This window comes from Ursus maritimus, unplaced genomic scaffold (assembly GCF_017311325.1).
Source record: "Ursus maritimus isolate PB19 unplaced genomic scaffold, ASM1731132v1 scaffold_19, whole genome shotgun sequence".
Classification (NCBI taxonomy): domain Eukaryota; kingdom Metazoa; phylum Chordata; class Mammalia; order Carnivora; family Ursidae; genus Ursus; species Ursus maritimus.
The window spans coordinates 49,375,678-49,386,350 of NW_024424341.1; the positions used below are offsets into that span (position 1 = coordinate 49,375,678).

Consider the following 10,673-nt stretch of genomic DNA (forward strand, 5'->3'; position numbering starts at 1 on the left):
AACAGTACATTAAAAGGATTATCCATCACGATCAAGTGGGATTCATACCTGGGATGCAAGCGTGGTTCAATATTCGCAAATCAATCAGCGTGATACATCATATCAACAAGAAAAGACTCAGGAACCATATGATCCTCTCAATCGATGCCGAAAAAGCATTTGACAAAATACAGCATCCTTTCCTGATTAAAACCCTTCAGAGTGTAGGAATAGAAGGTACATTTCTCAATCTCATAAAAGCCATCTATGAAAAGCCTACTGCAAATATTATTCTCAATGGGGAAAAGCTGGAAGCCTTTCCCTTAAGATCAGGAACTCGACAAGGATGCCCACTCTCGCCACTATTATTCAACATAGTGCTAGAAGTCCTTGGAACAGCAATCAGACGACAAAAAGGGATCAAAGGTATTCAAATTGGCAAAGAAGAAGTCAAAATGTCTCTCTTTGCAGATGACATGATACTCTATATGGAAAACCCAAAATAATCCACTCCCAAACTATTAGAAGTTATAGAGCAATTCAGTAACGTGGCGGGATACAAAATCAATGCTCAGAAATCAGTTGCATTTCTATACACGAATAACGAGACCGAAGAAAGAGAAATTAGGGAATCCATCCCATTTACAATAGCACCAAAAAACATACGTTACCTTGGAATTAACTTAACCAGAGACGTAAAGGACCTATATTCTAGAAACTATAAATCACTCTTGAAAGACATTGAGGAAGACATAAAAAGATGGAAAGATATTCCATGCTCATGGATCAGAAGAATTAACATAGTTAAAATGTCCATGCTACCCAGAGCAATCTACACTTTCAATGCTATCCCGATCAAAATACCGAGGACATTTTTCAAAGAACTGGAACAAATAGTCCTTAAATTTGTATGGAAACAGAAAAGGCCCCGAATCTCCAAGGAACTGTTGAAAAGGAAAAACAAAGCTGGGGTATCACAATGCTGGATTTCGAGCTGTACTACAAAGCTGTAATCACAAAGACAGCATGGTACTGGCACAAAAACAGACACGTAGACCAATGGAACAGAATAGAGAGCCCAGAAATGGACCCTCGGCTCTTTGGGCAACTAATATTTGATAAAGCAGGAAAAAACATCCGGTGGGAAAAAGACAGTCTTCAATAAATGGTGCTGGGAGAATTGGACAGCTACAGGCAAAAGAATGAAACTTGACCACTCTCTCACACCATACACAAAAATAAACTCCAAATGGATGAAAGACCTCGATGTGAGACAGGAATCCATCAAAATTCTAGAGGAGAACATAGGCAGCAACCTCTATGACATCGGCCAAAGCAACCTTTTTCATGATACATCCCCAAAGGCAAGAGAAACAAAAGATAAAATGAATTTATGGGACTTCATAAAGATTAAAATTTTCTGCACAGCCAAGGAAACAGTCAGAAAAACTAAGAGGCAGCCCACGGAATGGGAGAAGATATTTGCAAATGACACTACAGATAAAGGACTGGCATCCAAGATCTACAAAGAACTTCTCAAACTCAATACACGAGAAACAAATAAACAAATCAAAAAATGGGCAGGAGATATGAACAGACACTTTTCCAATGAAGACATACAAATGGCTAAGAGACACATGAACAAATGTTCAAAATCATTAGCCATCAGGGAAATTCAAATCAAAACCACACTGAGATACCACCTTACACCAGTTAGAATGGCAAAAATAGACAAGGCAAGAGACAACAATTGTTGGAGAGGATGTGGAGAAAGGGGATCCCTCCTACATTGTTGGTGGGAATGCAAGTTGGTACAGCCACTCTGGAAAACAGTGTGGAGGTCCCTTAACAAGTTAAAAATTGAGCTACCCTATGATCCAGCCATTGCACTACTGGGTGTTTACCCCAAAGACACAGACGTAGTGAAGAGAAGGGCCATATGCACCCCAATGTTCATAGCAGCAATGTCCACAATAGCTAAATCGTGGAAGGAGCCGAGATGCCCTTCAACAGATGAGTGGATTAAGAAGTTGTGGTCCATATATACAATGGAATATTACTCAGCTATCAGAAAGAACGAGTTCTGAACATTTGCTACAACATGGACGGCACTGGAGGAGATAATGCTAAGTGAAATAAGTCAGAGAAAGACAACCATCATATGATTTCTCTCATCTATGGAACATAAGAACTAGGATGATCGGTAGGGGAAGAAAGGGATAAAGAAAGGGGGGGTAATCAGAAGGGGGAATGAAACATGAGAGACTATGGACTATGAGAAACAAACTGAGGGCCTCAGAGGGGAGGGGGGTGGGGGAATGGGCTAGACCGGTGATGGTTAGTAAGGAGGGCACATATTGCATGGTGCACTGGGTGTTATACACAACTAATGAATCATCAAGCCTTACATCAGAACCCGGGGATGTACTTTATGGTGACTAACATAATATAATAAAAAATCATTAAAAAAAAAAGGTTTTATTTATTTATTTGTTTGTTTGTTTGTTTATAGCACAGGGAGGGGCTGAGGGAAAGGGAGCAAGAATCCCAAGTAGACTCTGTGCTGAGGGCACAGAACTCGATGTAGGGCCCAACGTGGGGCTCAGTCCTATGACCCTGAGATCATGACCTGAGCCAAAACCAAGAGTCAGACGCTTAACTGACTAAGCCACCCAGGCGCCCCTAAAGATTTTAATTTAATAATCTCTATGCCCAAGATGGGGCTCAAACTCACAACCCAAGAGTTGCATGCTCTACTGACTAAGCCAGCCAGGCGCCCCAAGACCATAAACATCTAGAAACAATGCACTTAAAATGAAAAGTAAACTTTCACTTCCACTTGAGTTTGAATATTTCCACCAAAAAGTAACCAAATAAATAAGAAGAGTGGCATTATTTTATATTTTTAAAAATCTCTCTAATCCTAGTGTAACAGAATACAGCTGGTATTTTATATGTGCTCTTGCATTTATTTATTTATTTTATGTATTTAAGGGTGGGTGGAGAGGGGCAGAGGGAGAGAGAGATTCACAAGCAGGATCCCCACCCAGCACGGAGCCTGACATGGGGCTTAATCTCACAACTCTGAGATCATGACCTGAGCCAAAATCAAGAGTTGAATGCTCAACCTACTGAGCCACCCAGGCGTCCCAATGTGCTCTTACATTTAATCTGCTGAGATAAATAAAGAAAATCTGGCCTCGCACATCCAGGATGTAAAAATGAACAAGTATTTTAATGGCCTTTTCAGATATTTGTCAATCTTATTGACACTACACCCAAAATCAACAAGTGGTAATTTCTTAAATGTTACTATAATGTGGAATCCGACCTTTATCTATCTAAGATCGGTATTAATTTTAATTTTAATGTTTTCTTGCAGTTGTTGTTGTTGTTGTTGTTTTAAGTAAACTCTATCCCCAAGGTGGGGCTCAAAACGTACAACTCCCGAGATCAGGAAGTGCATGCTCCACCAACTCAGCGAGCAAGGCACCCCTAGCCTCTATCTCTTAAATTAAAATCCATTTGTCTATCTTATACTTTAATATCACCACAGATGATTTTATAGCATCACACAGTAATCATTTAGAAAATACTGATTCAATGAGTTAGGCAGACCTTCCAAACATTGACCTATTTCAGTATATGGTATTACAAAATCACATTCATTAATATCAAAAGCATCTCATCACAAAAGACTAAGTATTCGAAAGCTGTCAAGTTCAGGGTGACAGATACTTGTTTTTCAATATGCTTATTTTTTGTTTGAAAGTCAAATTAACAAAAATTACTATCCGTTTTCTTTACTGTCAGGTTTTATAAATCACTTCATTTTTGACAAAATGTTTACCAGATATACAGGTCTTCATCCACTTATTCAAAATTTGTCAGTTATTCTTGCAAATAAAATTGGTGTCCATAAAAAGGTGGCTAGTTCAGTGCACAACACAAACAATCATAAAAGTGCATTTCCTGGAAACAACTTGATACTTCAGCATGAAGAAAAACTTTATAAGCCTTTCTCTCTTCATTACATAAAATATTTAGAAGATGTGTGTGTGTATATTAACATATATATAATATTATGTATACATTATTTTTTATGTATTTATAATAATATATATTTTAAGATGTATATATATGTATATATAAATTTTAATAATCTGGTTGTAACATTATCGTTTTGCAAAACATTACCATCAGGGTAAACTGGGCAAAGAGTTCATGGGATCTCTCTACATAATTTCTTACAAATGCACGTGAATCCAAAATTATCTCAAAATCAAAAGCATAATTTAAAAATTTTGTACTCACAAAAAAAAAAAGTAAAAATTTTGTACTCAGGGTCAAGTTTAACAAAACTAATTTTAACTGTCTTACGATGAACATTCTTAAGTGGAACTGACATGTTTTTACCACAAGTGCGTGATGGTAAAGAACACAAGAACTAGTATACAGTTTGGCAACACTGTCCTGATTCAAGCCCAGCAGTTTAACCCACCATTACTTTCGCACAATCCATGCAAATTTCAGCACAATGGAAAAAAGCAAATCAGGTCTTAGTGTTATAATGAAATTTGTTTGACCAAGTAGATCACCTGAAAGGGCCCCCAAACATCCTCTGACCACACTTAGAGAACCACTGATCCATAGTAAGTTAAAATAGAATAGTTATATTAAAACTTACTGCCACCCCTTTTCTTTTTCTTCTTTTCCTTAAGTCATCTCTACATCCAACATGGGGCTCAAACTCATGATCCCAAGATCACGAGTCCCATGCTCTACCTGACTGAGCCAGCCAGGTGCCCCTGCTACCCCCTTTTGAAACAATTTCAATGGTGACCATAACAGGCTTATGGATTTGAAGTGATATTGTTTCATACTGTTCATCATCTTTTCTTCAAAATTTTCTTCATGCAGTATAGTCTATTACTTAACCATAGGAGTGGATGGGCTTGGGCACTTTTTCTGTTTGTTTTAAACATCTAGAGTTGTTATCTCAGGATGTAAAATATGGGGCATTGGTAGATAGCTAGTCCATACATATTGGAAAAAGAAAAAAAAAACCACAAGATTTTGAAGATTCACATATATGAACACTATCTGGTGCTTGCCTCATCAGCTTCCAGACGTGCACACAGGTTTTAATGTTAGGCCCAAGTGGAGAAGTCAGGTAACCTGTACCAATTCTGTCTCTTCTGAGAAGTTTTAAGCAGAGGATCTAATGCAGGTTTAAGAATCAGTATAGATGGGGGGCACCTGGGTGGCGCAGTCGTTAAGCGTCTGCCTTCGGCTCAGGGCGTGATCCCAGCGTTCTGGGATCGAGCCCCACATCAGGCTCCTCCGCTAGGAGCCTGCTTCTTCCTCTCCCACTCCCCCTGCTTGTGTTCCTTCTCTAGCTGGCTGTCTTTCTCTGTCAAATAAATAAATAAAATCTTAAAAAAAAAGAAAGAATCAGTATAGATGGGGACTGGGTAGGGCCAAAGTATGGGTCATCTTTCTACCATTTCCAGTCTCTGTTTGGTTGCTGTTCTATATAAATGTCTCCCCAGGTTTGAGTCTCTTTGAATCTGTTTGAATCTTCAGATACCGGCAGTGTTCTATTTTTTGTTGTTGAGAATTTTAAATGATTTAAGGCAAAATCTTTTGGATTTATGGACCGATTACATTGAAAACTGAAATATCTCTTCTTAAAAAAAAACCAGTAAAATACACATTTTTACTTTTGGAATCCTTATTTTCGTGACATCATTTTATGGAAAAGAATAATTCAATTCAAGATGCAAAGAGATTAAAACTCTAAAAGTATTTTTCTATTGAGAAGGAGAAATAGCAGCAGGCCAGGATTTACCATAGGAAGGACTGAGAAGGGCAAGGCATGCCAGCAGCTCCATCTAGGATAATATTTCATAATTCTCCACCAGGTTCCTTTTCACTCCACTGAAACTTAGATTTTGAATAAAATTAATAAGACTCCTACACCTTAGGGTTGAGTCTGTCTGTCCGGTTGGCTCAGTCTGTAGAGTGTGTGACTCAACCTCAGGGTCGTGAGTTCAAGCCCCATGTTGGGCATGGAGTGTACTTAAAACATTAAATTAAATTAAAAAGACCCCTGCACCTTGTATTATCTGAGCTAGTGATTTTATAACTCTAACTCTATTGAGACTTTGGGACCTATGTTTATTTTTTCCCTCAGTTGAGAGCCAATGACCCAAACACTGAATCTTGAACTTGCCATTTTCATAATAGCTTGAAATCCTGCTTCCTCACTTTCTAAATATTCATATACAAGTGAGTTTGTTTTTTTTTATTTTTTTTATATAGTTCTATTCTAGATATCTGTCCACGGATGTTTAAAAAGACATGCTATTATACAGTTCTTATATTATCCTGCCATTCCTCAAAATTCTACTTGCCAAATAAAACTCAGAATCATTTAGTCAAGTTCTGTGAAAAAATATCGGGTCATGGCTCAGAATTATAAGGGAATCTGTGGGACACTGCCATTCTCAAAAAAAGAGTATTCCCAACCAGAAAAATCATATATTTTACAATGGTTAATTTAAACCAAAAAATTACCTGTGGGATGTAGTATGGTAATTCAAATAGAAAGTAATTTCATTTTCTATTTCTGTATATGTGAGTGTGTTTTCTTCATGAAAGCATATAATACATTTCTAGTCTAAATATATCAATAAATAAAAATATCTTCAGTATGGATTCAACCTAGAAACCAGAGAGGGCCCCAGGAAACAAGCAAAAATGGATACTTCTTCCCAAAACCTAGAGCTAGGAGAGTCACAATCCTTCTCACCAGTCAGCTCATTGCATAATAAAGACTTCTACCCATGTACCATCTCTGTTCCCATGAATTCACCATTTCCCAAACTCTCCCTGAAGCTGACTCTGCTGGGTCATGCTCTGGGAAACCAAGATTAAGTCGGCCATGGTTTCTGTCAAGTCTCTTGTTTTCAGAAGGTAAGACAGACAAGAGATGAGCTTTACTGTTGCTGTTTCTCTAACATCCAGGCTACTGTGTAAGGAGTGCTCAAGTATTCTCGGGAAATGACATTAGAATAGCCTCCATTCCCTAATTTCAACCTACTTAGAAGTACCCCCTCCATCAAGTATCTGACAGATCTTCCACAACCCACCATCCCCACTAGGGAATGCCAGGGCTCTGAAAATGAGCCAGCAGTTCTCCTTCATGTGGACTGGAGATGTTGACTCTTACCATTAGGCTCGTGAACACTCCTGTCACACATAAGATGTCTCCACTTTGGTGTCTGGCAATGGCTGACTTACTACTAAAGCCACAGCCCTAGGTGTGACTTCTGGCATCTCATGAAGTATGAGTCTTGGCTAAAGATTTCACCACACTCTACAAGGTTTCTATCCTGAGTGTGTCCTCTGATGTCTGATAAGGTTTGATTTCGGACTAAAGCCTCGCCCACACTTCCTACAAATATAAGGTTTCTCTCCTGAATGTATCCTCTGATGTCTAATAAGGTGTGACTGCCGGCTAAAGCCTTGCCCACACTCCCTGCACACATGAGGCTTCCCCCCTGAGTGTGCCTTCTTGTGTGTTATGAGAGTTAACTTATCACAAAAGCCTTGGCCACACTCCCTGCACACAAAGGGTATGCTTCCTGAGTGTGCCCTCCTATGCCTGAATAGGTTTGGCTTCTGGCTAAACCTTTTACCACACTCCCTGCATATGAAAGGCTTTTCCCCTGAATGTGTTCTCTGGTGTGAGATGAGGGTTGACTTATCATTAAAGCCTCGCCCACACTCCCTGCATACAAATGGCTTTTCCCCTGAGTGTGTCCTCTGGTGTGTGATAAGGGTTGATTTCCGGGTAAAGCCTCGCCCACATTCCCTGCACACAAATGGCTTCTCCCCTGTGTGTGATCTCTGGTGTTTGTTAAGGTTTGACTTCAGGCTAAAGCACTGCCCACACTCCAGGCATACATAAGGTTTAACCCCTGAGTGTGTCCTCTGGTGTGTCTTGAGATTTGATTTCCAGCTAAAATGGCGCCCACATTCTGTGCATACGTAAGGCTTCTCTCCTGTGTGTGTCCTTAAGTGTCTGATGAGGTGTGATTTCTGGCTAAAGCTTTGCTCACACTCCCTGCACACATAAGGCTTCTCTCCCGAATGTGTCCTCTTATGTCTGATGAGATGTGAATGCTGGCGAAAGCCATGCCCACACTCCCTGCAAATATAAGGCTTCTCCCCAGAGTGTGCCCTCTGGTGTGTGATAAGGTTTGACTTCAGGCTAAAGCTCTGCCCGGACTCCTTGCACACATACGGCTTGACCCCTGAATGTGTCCTCTGGTGTGTGAAGAGGTTTGACTTCCAAGTAAAGCCTCGTCCACACTCCTTGCACACAAAAGGTTTTTCCCCTGAGTGTGTCCTCTGGTGGGTGATGAGATTTGACTTCCAGGTAAAGCCTCGTCCACATTCCTTGCACACATAAGGCTTTTCCCCAGAGGGTGACCTCTGGTTTTTGATGAGGACTGACATATTGCTAAAGCTCTGTCCCCACTCGGTGTACATGTAAGGTGTCTCCCCTGTGTGCATCTTCTGGAGGCTGAGCAGGTGTGACTCCTTCATAAAGCCAAGCCCAAACTCCCCGTATTTGATTGCTCCAAATCCGGAGACTTCTACACCATGCAACACTTTGTCTGTTTCCTCAAGGTCTGTCCTCTGCTCTCGGCTGGGCCCTCTGTCCATCACTGTGTTGTCTTGCTTGGACCTTACTGGCTGTTCTTGCAGTGGGCGGGACAACACCTCTGAAGTGCCTCTTCTGCTTACTCTCCCCGACAAGGGCTTGGAGTCTTCTTCTGTCTCTTGAATTTCTGCTTTGTCACTCCAGCAGGTTTGACCAAGGAGTTGCTTCTGCTGCTCTTTTTGATCTTCTGGATAGTGTTTCCCTGGGTGGACATGATTTCCTGCACATAAACTTGAGAAGAGCTGAGGAAGGTGACTGAACCACACATGTTGGCTGAGGCCTTGCTGACTAGTGAATGCCAGCAGGCAGTGGGGACAAGGTTGAATGTTTAGCTTTGATCCTGCTGAAGAAAGAATATTTTTAGTCAGAGTAGCCACGAGTAGGGTTGCCAGGGCCATTTTGCTTTGCCCATTGGTCGTTTGTAATATGTTTATATCACAACCTGTCTCCCACTCAGACATCCTCACATCTATAACAAGAGCTATTTTTCATTTTACTTTATACAGTACGTTTTTAATTACTGGAGTTAGCAAACTTGTCGGGTAGGCCAAATTCAGCCTGCAACCTGTTTTTGTATGGCCCACCAGTTAAAAATGGATTTACCTTTCTAAGGAGTCAAAGAAAGAAAGAGAAATAAATAAATAAGCAAACAAACCAACCAACCAATGGGGTAATAGACTGCATGTGACCTGGAAACCTTTAAAAGATTTACTGGGCAGCCCCTTACAGAAAGATATTTTGGCCCCTTGTCCTATTGCAATATAGAAAACTCATACCAAAACCTTATTTTCACAATGCCTGACAGAGTAAAAAGTTTACTTCCAGAAAGCAATCAAACACATACAATACTTTGAGAAGTATTTATTCATGAAAACCATGAACTCCGGATAAGAAAAGTGGGAATCTGGAGCATTATTGCCTAAAGCTGATCTCATCCTTCTGATCCCCCAGCTTGGTTGGTATGGTAGTTATACTAGGACGGGTCATAAAACCATCAGTTCTGTTCCTGCAACAGGGGCAGTCACCTGATTTGAGTGGAAGGTGAGAAACCAATGCTGGGTGGAACTGTCAATAAATGTGATCTAGGTGGTAAGTGAACAGGGAAGGCCACCAGTGACTGCTATCTGAGGCTGCAGTCTTGGTTGGGAGAAGGGAAAGGGAAAGGGAAAGGGAAAGGGAAAGGGAAAGGGAAAGGGAAAAAAGAAAAGAGAAAGAAGGAAGAAGAAGAAAGAAGAAGAAAAGAAGGAAGAAGGAAGGAAGGAAGGAAGGAAGGAAGGAGGAGGAGGAGGAGGAGGAGGAGGAGGAGGGAGGAGGGAGGAGGGAGAAGGGAGAAGGGAGAAGGGAGAAGGGAGAAAGGAGAAAGAAAGAAGATGACTGGTAGACCATCCAGAAATGTAGCAGGGGAAAACCTGAAAGCGAGAGAGACAGGGAGGGGCTTGATAAACTCACCACACAACCCTGGCTGACTGGAAGGCTGTTTGCAAAAGCAAGGGAGATGGATGGGTGCCCAAGCTCTGCACATAACCCTGCCTGACACAGAGGCTATCACCAGCTACAGAGGAAAAACTAGAGGGATCAGTGGTAAGTGAAAAGCCAGACAAGACTCGGAATCCATCCGAACTTTGAATGAGCTCCCCAACCCACCCATGTATCCATTGGCAGAGGCAGGGAGCCTTACTGGCTCCAAGTCTTTGAACATAACCTATTGCTAATTGTTGCAGATCACTAAGCTCTGCAGACACAAGGTTGAAATCAGGCAGCCAGGATTAAAAATAAACACAAGAACACAATAACAAATCAAGTGGAAACGTCAACTTCACAGAGAAAACATATTCCACATATTTAGTCTAGAAAAGTTACTAAAAGTGGCAACAACAATATCTAGGCAGGAAACGTCATCAGCTACCAGTGGGGCTAAAACATAGTATCTAAAACATCCAGTTTCCAAAGAAACAGGAAA

General features: G+C 40.8%; 1 protein-coding gene across 1 annotated transcript in view; it reads right to left on the reverse strand.

Annotated features, from left to right (window-relative positions):
* Nucleotides 1-5,432: 5,432 nt before the first annotated feature.
* Nucleotides 5,433-10,673, reverse strand: part of ZNF875 (zinc finger protein 875) — a 26,428-nt gene continuing 21,187 nt past the window's right edge. The window contains exon 4 of the mRNA XM_040634410.1: nucleotides 5,433-9,053. Coding sequence (XP_040490344.1) covers nucleotides 7,372-9,053 — 1,682 coding nt within the window. The 3' untranslated portion in view covers nucleotides 5,433-7,371. The remainder of the gene's footprint in view (nucleotides 9,054-10,673) is intronic.